Source organism: Fusarium proliferatum (genome assembly GCF_900067095.1).
Source record: "Fusarium proliferatum ET1 genome assembly, contig: FPRO_scaffold001, whole genome shotgun sequence".
Lineage (NCBI taxonomy): Eukaryota > Fungi > Ascomycota > Sordariomycetes > Hypocreales > Nectriaceae > Fusarium > Fusarium proliferatum.
This window is the reverse complement of record NW_022194790.1, coordinates 2307108-2329615: the sequence shown is the minus strand read 5'-3', so window position 1 is coordinate 2329615 and position 22508 is coordinate 2307108. Positions and strand designations below refer to the sequence as shown.

Below are 22508 nucleotides of genomic sequence, written 5' to 3'. Positions count from 1 at the left end.
GTATCACAGCCTGCCTGGCAGCTCAGCACACTCAGGCAGGCAGGCCTAGGCGCTAACAGCCAACCATCCAGCGTCAGCTTCAGCGTCAGCGCGCACTGCGTAGTGGTCGATGGGGTATGATCATCCGCGGGGAGCTGAATACTAGGATCGAGTCTGAACTGTTTGAGAAGAGGTCTGCGCTTGTGCTAATTAAAGTGTAGTGGAGATGATGCCAATGGAAGCTCGTCATGTTTGCTTGCGGCTGCGCTCGGCTCCCTGTACTTCCGTACTACCTAATTTCATAACGGATGGACTCCAACTGTTGGAATATGTATCTACCTCCTAATGTACTAATTGGAATATGAGCAACGAATTGCAGACATCACATATTAACTGCCATATTGAGTTAGCACTAGATGCTACTCCCGGTGTTACTTTTGTTGCTTTCCTAAGGTAGGCAGGCCTCTGACCATTGAGGTTTCCAATGTTGGTCCTTTCCATTTCTTCTGACCGCATTTGTACCTTCCCTGTTACAGGACGGGAAGGCACTAGCCGGCGGCTCTTTATATCGACATGGAAGTCGTCCATCCAACATTGGAAGAGGACTTCATCTTTCGTTTCATACCTTTCATTTAAAAAAGCCTTGATTTTACAACTGGCCAAACTTGCCCAATGCATGTTTCAGTGGTGATCCTTTTAGGGCATCATCCACAAACCTCTTCTGGTCTCAAAGAGATGACACGAATACTATTGCGGTTAGAAGAGAACCAGACCCAGATTCCAGAGTGACTTGACATCTGCCAAAACCCCTTGCAAGTCGAACTAAAACCAAGTCATGACTGGCAGCTCAGCCCAGCATAATTCGGCCACACCTTCTTTCATCACCGACTCAAGCTTTGCCTCAGTTGGATAATAGCTCAAGCTTCAAGCACGAGCCTAACGACTGTCTGTGCGTTGCTCCCGTATGTACCAGACACAAGCGCTTTCAATACATCCACGGATGAGCGTTGGTCCACACACGCCACCTGGGCATTTGATCTCGCACGACTGAGCTCTTTGTCCAAGATTCCTCTGGTTGTCTGACGTTTGTTCAAATGCTGCTAGTAGACCGATATACAAATCGAGGCCCGGCCCGAGCTATTGATATGGCCAGCCGAAAGATTCGGCTATGCAATTGGTGGAGCACATTCCAAGGTTGTATCTGGAGACTTGAGGCTGGTTGTTGGATGTCTGTACCGTTGTTTTACCAGCCACAAGGTTTCCTGCCCAGAGTCAACCACAGACCTTCGTTTTTTTTTTCCACGATGCTCCATTCCGTCTTTCTTCACGGGTCATTGTTTGCTCCACGTAGCTTCCGCTAACAACTGCCCGCCGGGAATATCCTGGGAAGTGGTGAATGATGACGGTGAACTGGCGGTCAGTAAAGAAGGTTCAAGAAAAGAGGCTTGTCTAAAGAGGTGCGACACGGCCAAATACATACCAACCCGGCTCGTTGTTGGGGGTTGATACATGTTGCCAACTTACACTGATATCGATGCCGGGCAGCTAAGAACCAATTCATCGTTGGGTTCAAGGGCTACGCCTTAGTACTTACGAGTCGCTGGGCACACATCATGCGACCGCTTGATGTTCTTCATGCATGTTGTTGTGTCCAGGCACCAGATGATGGGTTGAAGTCTGAGGATGCATGCACGCGCACAAGCTGAACAGGCAACTTGGGCATCGGATGCCAGCAACAAGGCCTAATAAGCGATGGACGAACGACTTTTCTTTGCATGGCAGGCAGGATAGATTCCTGGAGCATTCGATCCTTTCCGAAGTTGCATAGCTCCGGACACTCAAATGCCTAGTTGGCACTTGATCAATCACGAGCACAATGGCACCCACATCAGCTCCAGTAATATGAGAACGCGCCGTTGAAGACTGGCCTACATTTTCACTTGGGGTCACCAATCTGAAGTGGGGAAGTTGGGCGATGTTAGAGATGGCGTTACACGAAAACCGTTGTTGTTAGTGTGAGTCTACATGATGTAACAGCAGTATCGAGCTGGACCCGCAGGCCACTCAGGTCGAATACATATGGTCCTCATCATCATTGCCAATGACCAAATTCATTCCTGCTATGCCCGATGAGCTGAGTGTTGCGATTTTGCAGGTCATCATAGGTCCTCGTCCTATAGTGAGGCTTAGATTTCGAGCCCTTCTGAGAGTGCCACGTTGTGTCCCTCCCGCAGCCAGATAACTTCTAGCAAGGATGGGTTTCCACCTCGATGGACGTCGTGAACTTGTGACCGCCACAAGGCCTCCACCTCGATGAAGAATTTTTCCCTTTCTTACTTCCATCTGCAGGCGATTACAATATCAAGCTGTCTCTATTGGGCTAAACTGTCGTTCCTCTAGACTCAAATCAGCGCTGCCAACTCTTTTATATATTCTTAAGCTACAGGGATGGTGTGGAGACAAGAACTAGATCTACAGTCCAGGATCTTGAGAGGGCATGCTATAGTTACATGCCAGCCATTTCTCAGTATCAGGAACAACGAAGCAGTTGGGTTCGTGTTCTGCCCTCAAGCGACTGGATATGACGATGACTGGCATGAAGTGCCAGTGTCTGAAACACAACCGAGCCAAGATATTGTCTGATTGGGACAAATCCTCAGGGCAAAGTATATGATGGAGCCACATTTGGGCAGCTGATCTGCCTACTTCACATTATTGTCAATGTCCGAACAAAACAAATCTTTTCTAATCATTTTTGCTTATCCTCCTATCCATTCGATGTTCCGCACTTTTCCTTCAGAGTGAAGAGCCTTTGGAAGGAAAGAGGAAAAGATTGGTATTTGGTGGAGGTCCAGCAGCGCTAGTTTCCCCAATTTCTTCCATACACATTTGGAGAATGATAGATGTGGCATTGCGGGTGCCGTTCGAACAGGCCCCTGAAGCCCACTTCCTCCTACGGCGAACCAAGGCCGAGCCCTATGTCAAGTGAGCTGCGGCGCATGTGTATGTCGTTCCTTCAGCCATTAACCATCCCGTTGGTGGGCTAGCTTACTGCCAAGCTGGAATGACTGGATGTCTCGAAGGGTCTCTCTCACAGCACGCTGCTAGTGTTCCTGCGGGGACTGGACACGGAAACGGAGTCGGTAAACAGATCCACGAACGGGGATATCCTGGATCGTAGATTCGTCTATTTTGCCCACTAGATTGCTAAAGTCTGAGACCCATCGATGAAGGCAAAAGGATAAACTAACTAGGTTTGTCTGTTTGTGCCTGACATATCAAGCACACGATTATGGAAGAATGCGACGAGAAGAAGTTGAACAATACCCACGTCCTCTGCGCGCGTCATTTGCTTCGCTTGACTGACAAAATCGAGCTTGCGGAGATTCAATGATTGGATACCCGGTCTAGCTGATGATGGACATAATAGACAGGCGAAATTCGCTACAATATGCACACTCCTCGGTGGACAAACAAGAAGATTGGCCATGTTTGATGACTATAATAGGTACCAGGCAATGTTGTTTCAAGACATATCTTGAATTGGAAACAGAGCCAGACGCCAGGCCAAATACAGTGAACAGTTCCTCTAGAAGCCATGCCTTCTAAATCAAACCCCACTCCAACAACTAACATGATTCTTGTGTTTTTTAGCGGTGAGCCGCCCATCACGTACCATAGATATACTCAAAGTTTCGAGATTAAGCCTTGAGCAAGATCTGTCCTTGACGTCAGAACGCCGCTCAAAATACATCAAGCCTGAGACCTGAACAGAATGCGCATGAGTGGATTTGGAAAACTCACTTCACCAGCCCTTGGGCACATTGATTTACCGCCTAAACACCTTCAAGTGCGATTAGCTACTTGTCTAGCTTGCATCTACTCATAGTATCATACCATCTTGGAGGGACACTAACAGAGGTCTCTCATAACTATGCCCGGACCGATTTGGATAGGGCAAACTGGCAACTGGGTGACGAAATCGAGAGTGCTGCAAAATACCTACTGGCAGGAGCAAGAATCCCGATTTAACCAGTAGGTCAGAGAGGCTTTGCTGCGAACCCTTGGTGGGTGGTATGTGACGTGTCATGAGTGGCATGGAATAGAGGTCAGGGTCAAGCGTTTCATCCCGCCAAACCCCCAGCTGTTTGTCACGGCTTCTTGCATACGAAGTCTGGCGCAAATCAGATCCTAGCGCATGCCGTGGAGTGAGTCGTCCCAGTACAGGTAAGCTTGTTGCCATTTGCTCCAACGAGGCACTGTCAGCCCTATACTGTGGTTCTTGCTAGTGAAAGGTCTGATATACAAGACGGCATGGTTGGTAAGTGACGAAGCGTATGTATATGTTATCTGGCTTACAGATAGATGTATGCTTAAACAGCAGAAACTGCAGGAAGCCGAAATGGCCATGAGCTTCGCGCTCGGACCTCGATTGCAGCGAACGAGCATTATTCCCAGGGTTGTTGGGGCGCAGCGAGTGCTGAGTTGTCCCATCACCAACCACTCGATGGCAGTACGGTTCCCGTCGTCATCAATGCATCTAGACTTCAAGTACTATCATGTGCCAGGGAAGCTATATCAAACGGGTTGGAGGGTAGACCAGGGGTTGCGGCTGCCAGGATCAACGAGACTGCCGACAACCCATGATTTCCCGATGACTGCGAGCCGCGCACCGGTCTTTTCTTTTTCATGTAACACCAGTATCTGATACACATCGGTCATGGCAGGCAGCGGGTGGCATCGCCTGCAGAAACGATATGGGGATGATCCATGTTGGCGATTTATTCCGCGAGGGATAATGGAGGGCATGCAGGATAGCAGTATCTACTCAGACTGAGTGCATCATGACGGTGGCGGAACACCTTGCGGTCTTGGAATATAGATGCCACTATCGCACGAACACGAAGAGCTGGACGCCGGGTCCGGGAGAGCCTCCTCGCGACACCTCCTCCCGTGCGCGAAGCCGGCATGAAGCTTTGTTCGGGTGCCTCCAGACGGACGGGACCGCGCGGAGCCGACAAACGCCGTCCGGATCAATGGCTGACCAGCATGGCCAGTCTGCCGGTCCGGTCGACGGTAACAACACCGAAATCATCGCAAAGAGTTAGTGCGGATGCAAGGAACCGGCCTGGATTAGGTGGCTTGTTGTCGATTACAAGATTCAACCAGAGTGGTAATAGGCGGCCAGATGAGCGCTTTGACGAGATCGAGACTTTCGAAGCAGGCCAGTTGGTTATTCCTAGCTAAGATAAGCTAATGCTGCCCACGGAGGTTTGAGCAGCTTGTGGTGTATGACTGAACCCTCCTAGTGGTCTCTGTATATCAGATCATGGCAGGGTATCATATTTTGAGGCCTAGTCAAATATCCATCTCAGATCCTTCCCGCCATTCAGCCGGTCGACAATCTACGTGAGGTAGGTAATCTAGCAACGTAGAGTCTGCTGCCGTGCTCTTGTGAGTGGACTTCAGACAGACATGCACATGCAGGTTTCGCTTGGGCTTCATGCGTGGAGAGATGAAAGGGAACTGACTGGGGGTATTCGTGACACGGCATTACGAAGGTCGCTCCAAATTAGGAACATATTGCGATATTCCGCAGATGTTCAAGCCAAGACGAACATCAATTGCTTTTTCCTCCCTCATATTGACGGCAGCTGATGAGTTACATACCAGATTCGATAATGTATGCCTGTGCTGAATCCCTCCAATTTCCATCTTGGGTAGGGATGCTTGTTCAAGATGAAGAAAGTTGCTTTTGGCTGAAAGCTCAAGAACCACGCCTGACCTATCATGGCATGCCAAGGACTAACCAACCATATGGCATGTAGGGAACTAGGTATAATGCATGCAGGTAATCATGTTCGCACTAATGAGCTACTGTACGTACATACAGTACATCCATACATACATACATCCATACAATTGCAGTAATATTGGGCCCGGCCTGTAGGTTGACGTTGATGATGAAGTCGACGTCGTTGCCGCCTCAGATCTAAACGGACCAATCCCGTCTCTATATCAAAAGTTGAACCCCCCCAGCAGCCTAACCTCCCTAGGCGGGAAATGTAGATGATATATGATATATTAGGTGCTTTTGCTTTGCTTTCTGCATTGCGCAAGCCCAGGATTTCGGCAGAGGCTGTCTTCTGGCTCCAAGTGTTCCTTTTTTCTTTTTGCTTTTGCATACTTTTTTTCTTTTTTTCCAATTCTTTTCTGCCCATGCTTTTGCATCCTTCTTGATGCTAGTTACCCTTTAGCACATTAGCTGGTGTTCCTCAAACCCTGGACTGCATAATCATAACCCCACCACACTCACTCAAGTTCGATCACTGTCATCGTTTTCTCATCCAACATAGGCAAAGCTCAGCTCTTTTCTTCCTTGGAAATACCACTTTGGCCTGAAATTCGGTTCTCACTTTGCTCTACCTAATCCTAAGAGCGGCGCAGGCGTCTCGCAAGTACCTCATTCTTTGACCGCCCCTCCAAAGCAAAGCAAAGCAAAGCAAAGCAAAGACAAGCGTCTCAGCCAAAAACACACCGAGATATTCCCCGCCTAGGTCAATCCATCCATCCAGACTCTCTTTCAGCCATGGCCGACGTTCCGCTCGTTGTTATCTCAGAATTCGCGCAGTCAGAGCGTCGCATCACACCGTCATGGTCCATCTCTCAACTCAAGGGCAAGCTTGAGACTGTCACTGGTGTTCCGCCCTCTTGCCAACGGCTCTCCCTGAAGCCCACAGCTGGCGCAGAGGCTATCGCTATTGAGGCGCCTAACGAGGACGACACCCACTTGTCCAACTTTCCCCTGGCCCCGTATGCAGAGCTTCATGTAAGTCAGAGTGCATCATAGCACGGCCTCTCATTTGTCAGCTACTTTCCCATGTCATGTGCCTTGGCCGAGATATTCTCGCTGTCCTTCACTCTTCTGTCTGCGGCGTTCCTGTCGACGATTATTCAAGGTTCCAGGTCCATGCTATTCACCGGTGCTGAGCTGGCACTTGAGAACTGTGGCGAGGGGGGGGCCGAGCGGGAGAGGCGGTGGGAGTTGAACTGTTGCGTATGTGCGCGCGTTCAGGGCCCAGAGGATCGTCACTATTTTAGTGGTGCCACCATATACTTTTTTTACCCTCCAATACTTTGGATAAGGCTGACAGGGATCCAACCTGGTAGGTAATTGACACACGGCCTGCGGCCTCCCGGATCAACTTGAACGACACCGCGGGCGTCGACAAATATGTCATGCCCGAGGAAGAGTACGAGAAAAAGACGGACTCGGTCCTAGCCTGGAAGAAGGCTCAGAAGTTAGGCCGTTTCGACCCAGATGCCCCCAGCCACGAAGAGACCAAGCTGCAGGCTCTTGACCGCGAGGTTGCCACGCGGGGCATTGCTGTCGGCCGACGGTGTCGCGTTGGCGGTGAGGATACTCGACGCGGTGTCATCCAGTACGTCGGTGAGGTCAAGGAGATCCCCGGCGGTCTCGGGTCATGGGTGGGAGTCAAGCTCGATGAGCCCGTTGGCAAGAATGACGGTAGCATCGCTGGTACTCGATACTGGGGTGAGCCCTCTGAGCTTAAGCATGGTGTCTTTGTGAGGCCCGAGCGGGTTGAGGTGGGCGATTTCCCTGCTCTTGACGACTTGGAAGATATGGAGGAGATTTAGACGTCTCGAGTGTGAACAACTCGATGGTTTAGGGTTGGTGGTTTTCTGTTGGGCAAACATTGATATCTACAGCGAACGTTGTACCTCGTGATTGTAATTAGAGCCAGGCTCCGTAGGAAGTCTACCCTACAAAGTACTTTGAATCAGGAGTAATTTTATCATAGCCGGAGCCTGGCAACTTGGTCGTGCAAGTCCATCAGATCTGCCAGCTTTACAAAACACGGATACACAAACCAGCCACCAAATCAAGATTTTACGAGCCAGATCCTTCCGTCCACTTTATGAAACACATGAAATGCCATCCCGAGATCTATCATCATAGATTCCCGGCCCCTGCGTAAGATCTCTCCGTCGTACACAGCGGCCATCTGGTCTCCCCTGCATCTCTTGAGCAACGCGATTCCCGATCCGTGAAATCTTGCAGCAACGGCTCGGCAACTTTATTCCAACAACAACTCGATTATACAGCTGTCCTCACATACCCAGAGTGAGCTTAAGAGTGGTTGAGAAACTTTTGCGGACATTTTGGGTGATATAGTTGTTGAGCTGTGCTGAACTCAGAGATCACTATTGTGTTATATGGTGCAGGGTGGGTATCAGATAATGAATTGCTAATAGGTGTCTACACTTCCTCAGGAGCATGTATACACTATGTGAGTAACTAAATTGTGTTATTCTGAAGTCTTATAGCTGGTTTAAACGGCAATAGTTATATCTCTCATGTGCCTTGCTACTTCAGGAGGTCACTATGGCACCATGACGAAGCTGGGGGTCATTTTCATCTTTTTGCTGATACTATGTTTCTATCACAAAAGCACAAGATCCCGCCTGCATAATTTATTCTATTTGGACTTAACTACCGATCGTAAACAGTATATGACCATAACGGTGCTACAGTCCCTGTGCTGTGTTGGACGCTTTGAAGAGTGTGGCATGGATCTATGTTCATCACGGCTTTGGGTTATGTCATATCTATTTGAACATCGCAAGTACTGCATTGTACCATTTACCTACTCCTGCGTAGTCTCCCGGGAAGAGTTGGTGTTATATACTACTTACGGCTCAAGTGGATATGGATGTGATGATTATAACAGGAGACTCAATTACTTACTGTGTCTTTGGTAGCATCTCTAAGTTCTGGACCACCAGCCATTGTTGATTATAAAATGTATGCAGCGCTGAGGTTCTTGGAAATGGATTGACACTAGATACCAGTATCTTGAATGCTGATAAATGATCATGTCGCCATTTGCAAACGATATACCCAGGGCGAATCATTTCCTTGGAATATTCACCCAGAATGTATCCAAACAAAAACATATTTGCAATCAATCCCTGTGCTTTCTGAGCTTGAGAGCTACTACTGTGATAACACAATAGGTAGGTAAATAGTACATCAAGAAAGTGTAACGGTAAGTCTAAGATACCTTATATATGATAACGTCGTTCAGCCACAGTTTTATTTATCATTCAAACTCCATCTACTCTAGTGTACTATACCCTCTCTTGTCTCATGGAAATGTCTCTGGCGTAGTTTCGCCTTGATATGTATTCTAAATTGTGCTCCCTGAACGACGACCAAGTTCATGGAAATGAGTCTGATCCCGTCAGCCATTACTGATTGTCACAACCATATATATCGTAGACTTTAAAGGTTCCCTTGTTTTACTCTTAGTTTAACTTCGAGTGCCCTAGAACTGAAGCTCAACGATACTTCTAACCCCAGCGATGAGTGGTAAATCACCCTTCCTCTCAGCTGCCAAAACGACGCTCGAGGCGGTTGAAAGCCTATCTCGTAAGGTTTAATATCAACATTAAATTCTCAACGACTAATTCAAACTACCTCCAAGTCCTTAAAGGCAATAAACTACTTAGCTCAAGTCTGCTTGCTGATAACCCAGTATTAATCCAACCATGAATACTGAAGAGCAACGAAATAGTCGGGGAAATGCATCCAATAACGTGGTTAAAGCTGGCAGCTGGCGTATGATGTGATTCTACCTCATGTCACTTTGAGATTCTCGATTGTGCAACCTGCCAACGTTTAATAACAGAGAGGTTGAGTAATTTGCCATATCGTGTGTCTTTTTCTGATCACTTTCTGGCTCATAGTATTACTTCAGATATGTCGATCTAACCATCAAATGATTCATAAAGGCCATTCAGTGCAAACAGGGCCCTCGTTGTCTATTATGGTCAAGATTTGCCGTAAAATTTCAATGGCTGGCGTCAATCTCGTTTTGATCTTGGAAGTTACAACAGTAACCATGATAAAGTTTATTTAATCAGTAAAATATTCACATTGTCAACGACGACTTCTATTGTACTCCAAAAACACATCAAGATGTGTTTTCTATTTAGAACTTGTAGATTATCCCATGAGATATTATAGGCTTTAACGACCTTCTAGGTACCTAGGTATAGATCAAGAGTATGTAGGTATCACCATATGCATGACTAACAAGACCAATATATCATCCATGCGGCTTCCCCTCACGCGATCATGCTGGCCGAAGCTTGGCCAACACAGACACTTTCACAATTTCGGAAGAGATGGATATACTTTACTGTAATCACAGTGATTTAATGAATTGATCGTCTGTTTAGGTGTTCATCTTATAGATAGCTCAAGCAACCAGCAACCGAAACAAGCAAGTTATCGTCATTCATTAACGTCTACAAAACCACATTGATGGCACTGATTCAAGCAGAATTGGCTTTGAATAATTGCCAAGCTTGCAGTGACAGTAGTGTGAGCACCTAGAGGCTTGGGAGCCAAAACGCTGTGTTTCCAGTGGTTGGAAGTTGCCGTTCCCCTCTGTTGTCGCTTGCCAGCGGGCGCGCGGGAACTTTTTCGGGTGGGCTCCACCCCGATACGGGACCCGACGGCACCCATCATGGCTAGGATGTGATGGATTTGAAGACTGCTCCTGTTTCTCCCTCCATCATCAATTTGCCCTGAACTTGGATTTAACTCTTTTCAACTCAGCCCGCGGAGAACCCCTACCGAAAACGAACCGCAATACAAATACGAGACGAGTGTAGTGCAGGAGAATTGCGACCGGCCCATGCGATCCAGAACCGACATGTTGGCTTCCACCTAAACGTCAACTGGCGATGACTTCAGTCGTATCAGCCTTGCCCCTACGCACGCGAAATCGACGACTACACACGATACTTTACGCATAAGTCTCATCTGCGGTCTCGCCATCACCCACAACCGGCGTTATTCCACACCTCTCTTACCCTCGACACCACCGCTATACAACCACAATCATGAGATTCTCGACAATAATTAGCACTGGCAGGATGGCACTCTCCATCTCCATCCTAGCCTGCACTCTTACAGGTGTCCTTGCCGATGACACTGAAGTCTCTACGTGGGCCGAAACTGAAATCCCTGAATGGGCCACAATCAGCGGCATGCAACTCTCGTTGTCAGCGAACCCTGGGCTGCAGTTTGCTGTAATCCCTCTTACATCGAATCTGGGACTCAACGATTCCACAGGTCGAGTAATAGATGTATGTCTTTGCTCTGCACTGTTTTCTTGTTAATGCTAATAAATTTTCGAAAGATTATTCATATCACGGGTAATATGATCGCGACAGACTCTTCAAATTACAACAAAGTGACTGACAAAGACGATATCGCCTATCTGTCATGCGACGAACCCAAAGGCGACTCTTTTCTCAGCCCCAACAAGATGCTGAACACATTGATGCAGCTTGAACCTCATATCAGGGCGATAGTCCTGTATTCTACGTCCAACACATGGTGTGCCATCGACCCAGTCGACAAACTTCCGTTTACGAGCATCTTGTCCATGGCCGATGGAGGTGAGGCTACACAAGCCCTCAATCTTTTGAACGGTACCAGCCGTGGTGAAGTTGTCAAAGCGAGCATCTTCGGTAATAACACGGATAATACGCTGCCAAAGGATGAGAGCAAAGGGGGTAGCAACACGGCTGCCATGAGTGTTTTGTACGCCATCACTGGCCTGATTACTCTGCTATTCTTGGTGATCATCACGACAGGCGCTGTGAGAGCCCATAGATACCCTGAAAGATACGGGCCACGAGGTGCACTTGGCGGGCGGCCACGACAGAGCCGGGCCAAGGGACTTGCTCGGGCTGTTCTAGACACGATCCCAATTGTCAAGTTTGGAAACCAGACACCTACAAAGCCAGACCCCGAATTGGAATTGGAGAATACGGAAGGCAACGATACTGTCACACAGCGAACTGCGTCACGCCTCAGCGAGGCCAGACCGTCTGACGGGGCTCCGGCACCAGGTGGGGTGACAAATGCCGTACCAGCCGCGACTAGGGCATCACCTTCTCCCGAGAGTGCCGAAGACGAGACGAGCGACCACTTAGGATGCTCTATCTGCACCGAAGACTTTACGGTTGGTGAAGACGTTAGAGTGTTGCCCTGCAAGCATCAGTACCATCCGGCATGTGTTGATCCATGGCTGATTAACGTATCTGGCACGTGTCCACTGTGGTGAGTTACTACCTTGTCAAAGATCCAATTCTTATGCATACTGACACGTTATTAGTCGCTATGATTTACGACCAGGCAAGGGTCATGCATCTTTGGAGGCGGATGTTGGCGACTCTAGCACGCTGCCGCCACCTTTGGCAATGGAGGGTGCTGAGAACGACGCGCCTCAGTCATCTCACCGTAACCGACTCTCGAGACTTTTTGATATTAACCGCCTTCGAGAGGGGACCGTGGAAGAACAAATGGAAGCATTACGGCAGATGCGGGCGGAAACCAATGAAAACAACAACCGAGAGACAACAGAAGTTACTGAAGCTGCCGATGGCGAGTCGCAGGGCCAAAGTGCACGATTTGCGGCGAGGCTTCGGGATAGATTTAGGATCCGCACACGCGCTCAAGCCGTCGAAGATCATGAAAGTCAACGAGGGAGCTAGTGAGTAGCACGGAGGTGCCGGGGTGTTGATGTTACCGGCGATATGAATTTAGGGCTGAGAAATGGGGATCGAAGGGCTTCACGTTTTGATATAATCAGGGGCAGAAGGGTCCCTTGCATGCATTTGTGAGCCGGTTTGAATGAGAAGAATGTTCGGGATCGGCGTTGAGGCTGAGGAATGATAACTTGGGTTTCAATTTGGACACATGGGAAGCATGGCAAGGCGTTTCTTTGGACGATCGCACATAAGCGCGCTCACGACGATCGTGGTTGATGATCACTTTCGGCTTATTAGAGAGCGCAGATACTTACCTTACATATGATACCTTTGATGATTTATACACGCTTATACGAAACCAAGGCCTCATACAGCAGGGGTCTTTTTTGAAAAGGCTTGATGTCAGTATATAGTAGTGGACCTTTCGTAATCCAGCAGTGAATCGACAGCCCTTCGTTATTCACTCAAGCTTGCATGCAACACCGTTCGTTGAAGATACTTGCAACCAAGCGCCCAGTGTCGGTATCGTGCCTCATAACAGGATCTGATTCAGCCAGTCTAGAATCCGAACCAAGAGCTTAGTGACCTGGCACCACAGATGAAGGGTAAAAATCGCAGATTCAGCGGGAGAAAGCAATTCGAAAGTCTCTTCGGTTTTTTCCATCGGCAGATCATCAGGACTGTTGGAACACATAAATATGCTAAGTTCAGCCATACTAGACTCTGGCTTTTCGGGGGCACAATTGCCGGCGCAGCTTGAGGTCCGGGCAATTACAAAGAACTTGGTTGCTCAAATATCGTCACCGTAGTGAAAATGGATCTCGGGCAATGTATCAGGTTCCTGGTCCTCGCAATGCAAGTGTCAACTGGAAATGAGATAATGACGCTGGCGTGGGAAGTGTTAGTTGAGCATTTTTAATATCCGTGTGTCAGATAGAACTTAGAATGACACTTGCTCCTCCCATAATAAGCAACACGCGGGAGTCGTTGAATTGCATGAATGCAAACTTTCCTAGGCTTCATTGGCAGCTTACAGCCAGCACGTTGGTAGTGGCTAAGTGATTGGCGCATCAGGCCTGTGCAACGTACGCCGTATGTGATCTCAGAACCGATATATACCGGGAATATGCTGGTGAGACGTGAGCTTACTAATCATCATCCCGGGCCACATCCAGACCAACGGTAATGCAGCAGCAGATGATAATCTTCAGCGCAAATCGTTGTCTTGAATTTCTGGCAGCCTATGATAAATAAGGTTTGAGCTATCGACACTAGAGAGCAGAAGTGTCGAGATTGACCAATACGACAATGCTACTCAGCCCAGATCACCTTAAGTGGACTCACAGCCTTGACTGATCAATGAGGGCTGAAGAACATTTGAGGCTCAAGATCGGAGATGCTATTCTGCGAGCTATGCTCAAACTACAAAACTCCGTCTGAATTGTTCCTTCGGGGAAGATATCTCGAGCCATATGCCACCAGGATGCCGGAAACTTGTTTTGCCAAGCGGGATGGCACTACTGAACCGTGACTTTGGGAAAACCTACCCGCCACAAGGCCGCCTTTGGATCTCCAATTCCTGCCGAGTCAGGTGAGCCACATACGCGTGGAATTTCCCGATTTACTGTCCGTCGGCCAATCTCGAGTCGAGACACAGTCCGCATTGTGTTAGAGTGTTTCGTAACGGGACCTCGTCAGGGGCATTAGCGCGAAGGATCTTGATTGATCCCGGGGGTGGATAGATCGGATCTAGCCGGGTCTAAATACTAACAATAGAGCAAGAAGACGAGAGGATTTGAATAAGGAGAAGGGGGGTTTTCTTCCTTCAATCATAGGGGGAAGAATATGATGTTTCGGGAAGCTGAACGATTTGTTCAAGCTGAGAAGGCTTTCCCATGAACGGGTATGGGAGGTTCCCCTTCCCCAGTCTCTACTTGCCTCCTACCTGACCCATTAAACTCAAGATTCAGAAGAACTCTCTACGTTCGAGACGGGAAACAACTTCCCAACTTACCATAGTACCCGCCTGCCCTAGTACCTACCTTACTTAATAAGGATTGGATAGCAACTCCCCTTTCGTCTAGCTGGCTCAGGGAGAGACATTATCTGAGCACTTCGCAGCTTCAAATTTCCTCAAGCCTCGAAAGAATACCGTCACAGCCAACACAAGCCACGATCTATCGACACCACTGCACGGGGCACTCTTCCGTTGCTCCGGTATCGATGCTACTGTCAGTGCGCACTCAATAGTGCACAACGTCCAGCCATACCACGGGTTTGAGCATATCCATGTCGAGAATGGCTTACACCACCCGATGAACGATCGAAGTTAGGGTGTGGTCGATCTGTTTATTCCTATTTGTCGCCTCCCATCGAACTCCCGACCGAAATGGGTCGGCTTCATCTCAAGTCCCCTTTCCTTTTTACCATAGCCACAGCCGTATCGATCGAACGCCATGCCGCAAGAGGCGGGTTAGAGTAATCATCAGTAGCTCTCCCTGGCATTGCTATAATGGAAGAGCAACAATATCGGCCAACGCAGTTTGCCCCGAAACCGGACATTCCTAAGTCTTGATATGATCACCAATCATCAAGAATTGGGATGACTTCTGGAAAATCGATCGAACGAATGCTTTACGAGTCAACCTTTTGTGACTCGAAATTAACGACATTCTATCATCATTCAAATAGCCTTGACCAATGCAGTGATTTTCTCTTACCTGCATCCGGAACCAAGTCTCGCATGGGTGACAATGGGTGACACACCGCACTCGCGAGCCACATCAAACACTTAAACCGCGGCCGGGACATCGCCAAGGATTCAGCCAGGTATTCGGATTTTCCGTGGCTATCCCAGATTATATTACAGTGCCCACAAAGAGCCACCACCTATCGTACTCTTATCCACCTCCGTCAGTGGCCCATCAAGTAACGACTATTCCGCTCTAACCTTATTTCAATATTCATCTCCAATCGTCGGTCCCTTTACACTAAATTTCTTGGTAAACAAACTACCTACTGATCTCTTTGTTGGTCCCCGAATCATCGTGTCTGGCTCAACAGATGTGCCACTTAGTATCCCGGTATCATTCGTACCTGCGGCCAGCCAAAGCGTTTCTGCGTGGTGCCTGAACTTATTCCGCTTCTGGCTCGTCTCGGGGCTTATTTCATTCACGGGCCCATGAGCAGCTTCCAAGACATTAGTTGGGTTGAGCTAAAGACACCTAGCTTCCAGGCTACTGGATAGGTTGCGGCAGAAGAACTAGAGATCTGAGGCTTCGGCACAGTCAGTAAAGCGTCTGGGCTTGATCTTTTTACTCTATAGCCACAAATTATGCTTTGACTTTATACCTGTCTGGGGGATTGCCCTTTCCCCCCCTCCTCCTCCTCCCCCTTAACTATCACCGTACGCAACCCTCTGATCAAAGCTTGAAATTTATTTTCGTCTTTCTATCGAAGATCTGCCTATTATCACCCCCTAGGGACAGTAACAAGAACTCTGCTTCATGCTTGGATGTTCTCTCGGATCCCATTGCGACACGAGCGTTCTCAAACACCATCTGATATGGCTCCCAAGACTTTTCTCGAGCCTCGCGAGGCATATCTACCGAAACCTGTTCCTATAGGAGGAGATATCATGTCGGTTATGGTCTCCCTCGCTGCTTGTTCAATATTAGCTGTCTTTCTTTGTAAGTATTTGCAGATTCTTCTAATATTAACACTAAAAACTGACACGCATTATGGAATAGTCCAGAGAATTACTGCCGTTAGATCCTGGTCCAGGTTACCATTTGTTGCTTGGCGTAAGTCTCTTGAACTGATGCGAGGATACGGTTCAATTTTTTAGCTAAACGTATTATATAGTCGTTCTAGTCATCTACGTCGACTCCTATGGTTTTGTTTTCACCTCTGCAATCCTCCAACAGGTCTTCGGTGTCAACAGCAGCTTTAACATTTGCCATGGCGCTATTTTGCTTTGCCTAATATGCTATGTCACAACCAAGATTGTGGGCTCTCCTGTCGACTGTGCTGTGGAAGGGTTGGCTAATGCGACAATAGCTTATATACGTCTTTCTTGTCGAGAAAGCTGTAAGTTCCATATGTTTTTTGAGCATCGGAGTGAAATTTCTAATAGTATCTAGCATGTTATTCGAAGCTCTACTACACGAAGAAGAAATTCGAAACTTTACTTGTTCAATATGATCACACTTCTTGGTGGCTATGGAGTGGTTGTCGTCCTCAACTTTATCTAGTAGGTCCTCCTAGCATTGACTTTCGTTTACCAACGGCTTTCTAACGGTACTAGTCGCATTGCCAGAATTGTAAACGGAGAGTGCTTCATCGGCATGAAGAGCATCTCTATGATTCCTCTTATCGCTTTCGATGCCGTCGTCAATATCTACCTGACCATTCTTTTTCTAATCCCTCTTAAAAGTCAGCTGACATTCAGTAGTTTCACGTGCATATGCTAATGAGTTGTCAGATCTCTACTCATTCAAGAATCTTCCAAAGACCCATGCGAACTCCCGTCTTCGCAGTGTGGCCTTCCGTACTTTCGTCGGTGCTTGCTGTACCTTGACAAGCAGCATAGTGTAAGTTCATTGATGCCTAGCGTTTGGAATACCCCTAAGATTGGCTAGAAACTTGACTGTGTTAATGGTTCTTAATGGGGAGCCGGGTTGGGTGTGTTTAATGTGTTGCAACAGTGACGGTATGTACCTCAAACAAGGCGTCTGGAATATAACTGACCATATGGAGTCCTCTTTTCGGCTATTGTCGTTCAATGGGTCACTTCTCGCGATAGTGCTGGTTCTTCCAGTCAACCAGCTTCGGCTGCTGTTACGGATGGCAGCTACATTGGCAGACGTGCCTCGTCGGCTCACCCAAGAAGTCTGCATGCTTCGAACGTTCCCAACGTTCCTCGCGACGTGGACGACGAGACTTCTCTTGTCGGACATGCTACTGTCACCTCTTTGACAGATGACCCTGGTTTCGAGATGACCAAAGTTCATTCAGGGGCTACAAGTGGTGTTATAGTTACGACGACAATTCACCGTGAGAGCCGGCCTACGACCGAACGCAAGGAGAGCAGCGACGATGACGACGATATCGGGATCGAATCAGACCGAGACTTTCAAGTGCGATCGGTGGCTTTTGCTCCAGGCCACACAGAAGCCGCAGAGCCACCTCGAACGCGAATACAAGGAGGCTCCAGGCCGCATCATCATTCCAAGACACCTTCGTTCTCACGTCCGTTGAACAAGTAGAATTTACATTACAAGGCTGTTTTAGAAGAGAATTGCTTAGAACAGTGGGTCAGGAAAATCGGCGTTTTCAGGATAAAGGTTCTTTGGAGAAAAAGAAGAGTGTTCTAGGCGCGTTTGAAAAGATCGGAGTTGATATGGAAGGGGGCGGCAATACCCAATATTTAGTTTTAATCATCGCCCAGAGTTGCAGAAACCCATGCAGCTAATGATATTCTTAATACCTCACGACTTGAGAAGAGTATCTATCCTCTAAGACAAGTTGATATGACGCTTATTAAACTTGACAAAGACGTTACCCACTCATCGATGGAATGGACGGATGACACAATAGTGTCAGGTGTTGATCTCCCGCATTCATCCACATGGCGCAACATTCCTCAGCCTACAACACAATTCAATCAAGACATTGGCATAGCCACGGTCTAGGACGAAGGCAAGGGTTCAAGGTCCCAAATCGAGGCTGACGAGACAGCTTGACGTAGTCGTGCAAGTCGTCACCCATTCAAGCAGTAGATATGTTCTTTCACAGGGTGGCACAGGAGTTGGAGCAGCGAAATCGCTGTTCATTGTCATCGTAGCTCGTAGATGTATCTACACGCTGAAAGAAGTCTATCAAACTGCTAAGATCAGGAATTGTTCTATTTGCAAAGTCCTCCCTTTTTGTAATATCCCGGAATTGATGATAAGAAAAAAGGTAAGGAGGTTGACCGCGCGATATAAACTTGGAACTGTAAGCCAGATCCTGGTCACCTAAATGCATAATATGTACATAAGTCAACAGGCGCCATCCTTGAACCGAATATGTTAATCCTCCCTCCCGAAAGCCAATTTTGAATGGTTGGGTATTTCCCTAGCGAGTGTACAAGAAGTGATAAAACGAACTGAGTGGCCATCTGCCATGAGCCTTGATGAGCTTAAGCGGAGGCATAAACGCTGCCGTAGGAGCTGAGCTCGGTCTCGCTGGTCATGAGCATGCCAGTCTCGACCTTGAAGTAGGAGTAGGCATCAAGGTAAGAAAGGTCCTCAAGCTGGGGGATGGCATCCTTGAGCCAGGTGGCAATGGCCTCATCAGAACCAGTAGGAGCAAACTCGGTGAGCCAGATGGGCTTTCCGCCGCAAGCCTCGTGGGAAGCCTTGAGGTGGTCGAAGAGAGTGCTACCGTACTCAACCTCGGAGTACCAGTGGACGTTGCAGAAATCATAGTGGCACTGCTCGTCGAGCTTCTCACACTCGGAGACCCAGCTCTTGAGCCACTCGACACCCTCCCCGGCAAGACCACTGTTGCTAATGGAAGGGGCACCGATGAGGGCCTTTCCAGCATAGGGGTTGAGCCACTTGACATGGGCCTGGGCAGCGTAGGCAGGAGTCATGTCAGCCTGGCCAGCGTTGTCAGGCTCGTTGAAGCTGAAAATAGCCTTGGCGCCATCACTCAGGGCCTGGGCACAGTTGTCGGCAAAGCGGTCAGTGTGGAGAGGCTGGTCGTTCCAGAGGGTAGGGATGAAGTTGAGACCCTTAAGACCGCCGGAAGAGGAGTCCCAGTTGTAACCCCAGCCGCAGTTCTCGCAGTCACCGGCGAAAGTGTTGGCAAGGTCAACGTTGTTGTAGCAGACACCGCGCTTGTGGGAGAAGCCAGGGGAGCCACCGGAAGAGGTGCCGCTAGACTTGGACTGGGTGCTGCTAGACTTGGCCTTGGACTGAGTCTTCTCCTTGATGGCAGCCTTCTGAGGAGCCTTGGCGGCGGTCTCCTCCTTCTTGGGCTGGGAAGCGGGCTTATAGGCGGACTTGGCAGCTTGAGAGGGCTTGGCGACCTTGATAATGGTGGTAGGCTGAGCGGCAACGGGAGCGGGAGCAGAAGGTGCCTCGGGTTGAGAAGCGGCGGCGGGCTGGGTAGCAGCAGGTGCAGAACCGCCGGGGCCGAAGTAGTTGTTCTCCCAAGAGACGACCTGACCGTCAATGGTAGCAACGACCCAGTCACCACGCTTCTGGGCGTGCTGGTGGTGAGCGTGGCGGTGGCCGAGAGCAAGAGCCGGCTCAAGAAGAGCGGCGGTAGCGGTAAGGATGGTGAGCTTGTTGGCGATCATCTTGACTGATGTGACTGGTATTCCTAATCAAGGCGATTTGGGTAGGGACCGATGGAACTGTGTTTTCCGAGACGGTAGTCGACTTATGTAATGAATGTGAAGTTGTACTTGATATTCGGGTTGATCACAGTCGGGATGACAAGGTGAAAGCAACGACGAAAGATCGGGGCTGAGACGATAGTTGTAGTTATGTGATCGGCACGGCCGAGTAGGGAGTGTGTATGCGATCTATCAAAGACGCAGATAAAGAAGGGCGACGACTAGTCGAGACGAGGGTTGAAAACACGGGCTGATATTGACGAGATGAAGGAGAGAGGGGGGAGAGAAGTTCGAAACCATGGGGGATATAGAGGGTTTAAGAGCAAGGGCAGGCAATGGCAACGGAAGTGGTGTGGTTTGGGCATGATCCAGAAGGACAGTACAAGTGATGAGGTGGACTGGAATGTATCTTTTACCTGCTGGTGATTGCTGGAGATACCCGTGTCTTCACCTGACACCTGGTATCTTTGTTTCTAAGACTGGAAAGACTGGGAAGAAAGACCCCCGCCTGGGCCATCGAGAGCCTCCACTTGCAGGGGCCGTTTTGGGGCGCTTTCGGTAGACTCAGGTGAAATGCTTGGAGGCATTCTGCAATTCCATTGGCCGATGCTCCTGTTCCTGGCGCCGTGCTAGAGTGGATCTCTGGCCGGGTGCGCCATCCCTGGCAAAAAGCGGGTAGCATGTCAGGGGCAGCCGCTTCAGGTAGCATCAAAGCAGTTTCCGATTGGACAAGCTGACCTCCCTCTTGGAACCTAGACGACAGGTCAGCGACAGCGACAGTGGGCAAGGAAAACATGGGTTAACGTGGCAGTGGATGCGCAACCACTCACACAGAGGCAAACACACGCTGTGCCTGAACTGAAACCACTATACATGCGCTATTTCATCCGGCTTTGGTCTACTGCAGGTCCCTTCTGCAGGAACACACACACACACGCAAAGAGGAAACAAAAGACCGCAAACGGCCCAATCGTGTTAGTGGCCCTCAAAGGAATGATTCACGCACTGGGGCCTTTGTTACCTTTGCTGCAATGCCAGCACTCTTTCACCCCAATTCCTGACTCGACGATCCCACAACCAAGCTTCTGATTTCCACCATGGTATTAAAAACTAAACGGTCCCGAGAGATTAAGCCAAGCCAAGACAGCAGAACTCTAGAAGAACGCGACCGAGTTTGCTGCCGGCACTTGGCCTTCGAGAACCCTCAACGCCCACTTCCCAGCTATTAACGTAATCGCACAAGGCCGTCGTAAACGTTGGCCCTAACTCCGTTGAGCTGATCCTACCCAGGATGCCCTGTAGGCTGTAGCTGATGCGATGCCTACCCTGGTGCCAAGCCCAGCCAACTTGATGAATGCAAGGCCAGAGGTTAACGACCACCAACTTCTGCATCACCGTCATCATCTGGCTTCTCGTCATTCCAAATGCTCTCACACCAGAGGCGCATGATACGCATCATATGACGCTCATCACGACAACTAGCAACGACAACGCACACACAACTAAAGCACTCAAGAACAAGGCGCACAAACGCTGCCACCGACAAAAATTCTAAATGTCTTGGCTTTTTGGTGCATCCCAGCCTCTTGGGACAAACCTGAACCCATTGCTAAAGGGCCACGTCGGCTGCTAAACCCAATTCTCACTTAGCATCCGCCGTGTGAAACACCGTCCGAAATTACATCCGCAGCCACGGTAGGTGGGCTCCACGCGTACAACCATGATATCCCTTGTCAATATCTGAGCAACCTGTTAGCCGGGATTCCGGATCGGATCCTCATCGCAGCCCACAACGAATGGACGCTGCAAACGGATGGAGAAAAGACATTATTGAGCCATTTTTGGCATTAGAAAAGCTTGGTTCTCGATTCTCCTAGTATGGCAGGGTTGTCACTCATATCCACCGGAGACATTCACAACTTGGATCAAGAGAAAGAAGAAGGAAAAAACTCAATGCCGCATTTTGATGCCCTGACTCAGATCTTCGTAACATGTGCTGTTTTTTTTTTTTTGTTTTTTTTTTGGACGTCTCTACCATCACTTTGCATGATGAGGGTTGCATTTTCTGCACCTAGCCATGACCAAGCACCAAGAAACACACTCAACAATCTTTGCTTTGTACAAGCTAAATGTCACGGACTCTGTTTCCTCGGCTTGGCACCTAAACTATTGTCATGTGGCGGTCAAGCTGACGTGTTACACTCAATGCCCTCTGAGGCTGTTTCTTTGTGCAACCTTTCTTCATGTAGTATCCCCAATAAGTGCTTGGGGCTCTGGTTGATGGACTCCCCTGATCAGTGTCGTTTACTCATAGTTATCACGGTGCCGAGTAAACAAAACAAGCAGTCTCTCAAAGCGACGAGCTGCTGCCTGTATGGAAAATCCTGATTCAGCCCATAACTTATGGACCTATGGGGCGCTCATCTTATCTCACAAGATCGCTTCGGGGGACCCTGGAGTTCTTTGAGCTTCTAATAGGTTTTGAGCATGGCTCTTGCTCTCCACTGTCCATGAGCTGTTGACTCTGGGTTGATGATTCGATACCGCA

General features: G+C 48.8%; 6 protein-coding genes across 6 annotated transcripts; 4 read left to right on the top strand and 2 right to left on the bottom strand.

The window, feature by feature from the left end:
• Window positions 1–3913: 3913 nt before the first annotated feature.
• Window positions 3914–4626, top strand: FPRO_01324 (uncharacterized protein; the record flags this gene model as incomplete). The annotated part of the gene is made up of 4 exons (XM_031232739.1): window positions 3914–4014; window positions 4086–4187; window positions 4269–4300; window positions 4361–4626. The coding sequence occupies 4 exons, from the start codon at window positions 3914–3916 to the stop codon at window positions 4624–4626; spliced, it is 501 nt and encodes a 166-aa protein (XP_031075149.1).
• Window positions 4627–6568: 1942 nt separating this feature from the next.
• Window positions 6569–7638, top strand: FPRO_01325 (putative Alp11 homologue of tubulin-folding cofactor B; the record flags this gene model as incomplete). Its single annotated transcript, XM_031232728.1, has 2 exons — window positions 6569–6808; window positions 7150–7638. The coding sequence occupies 2 exons, from the start codon at window positions 6569–6571 to the stop codon at window positions 7636–7638; spliced, it is 729 nt and encodes a 242-aa protein (XP_031075148.1).
• Window positions 7639–10947: 3309 nt separating this feature from the next.
• On the top strand, window positions 10948–12576 carry FPRO_01326 (uncharacterized protein; the record flags this gene model as incomplete). Its single annotated transcript, XM_031232717.1, has 3 exons — window positions 10948–11160; window positions 11214–12142; window positions 12198–12576. 3 exons carry the CDS (start codon window positions 10948–10950, stop codon window positions 12574–12576), a joined length of 1521 nt encoding a protein of 506 aa, XP_031075147.1.
• Window positions 12577–14973: 2397 nt separating this feature from the next.
• On the bottom strand, window positions 14974–15384 carry FPRO_01327 (uncharacterized protein; the record flags this gene model as incomplete). Its single annotated transcript, XM_031232706.1, has 2 exons — window positions 14974–15080; window positions 15294–15384. The coding sequence occupies 2 exons, from the start codon at window positions 15382–15384 to the stop codon at window positions 14974–14976; spliced, it is 198 nt and encodes a 65-aa protein (XP_031075146.1).
• A 754-nt stretch (window positions 15385–16138) lies between these two features.
• Window positions 16139–17840, top strand: FPRO_01328 (uncharacterized protein; the record flags this gene model as incomplete). The annotated part of the gene is made up of 9 exons (XM_031232694.1): window positions 16139–16262; window positions 16323–16376; window positions 16438–16580; window positions 16633–16662; window positions 16716–16825; window positions 16880–17007; window positions 17057–17165; window positions 17214–17284; window positions 17332–17840. 9 exons carry the CDS (start codon window positions 16139–16141, stop codon window positions 17838–17840), a joined length of 1278 nt encoding a protein of 425 aa, XP_031075145.1.
• A 914-nt stretch (window positions 17841–18754) lies between these two features.
• On the bottom strand, window positions 18755–19921 carry FPRO_01329 (uncharacterized protein; the record flags this gene model as incomplete). The annotated part of the gene is made up of 1 exon (XM_031232683.1): window positions 18755–19921. One exon carries the CDS (start codon window positions 19919–19921, stop codon window positions 18755–18757), a length of 1167 nt encoding a protein of 388 aa, XP_031075144.1.
• Window positions 19922–22508: the final 2587 nt, after the last annotated feature.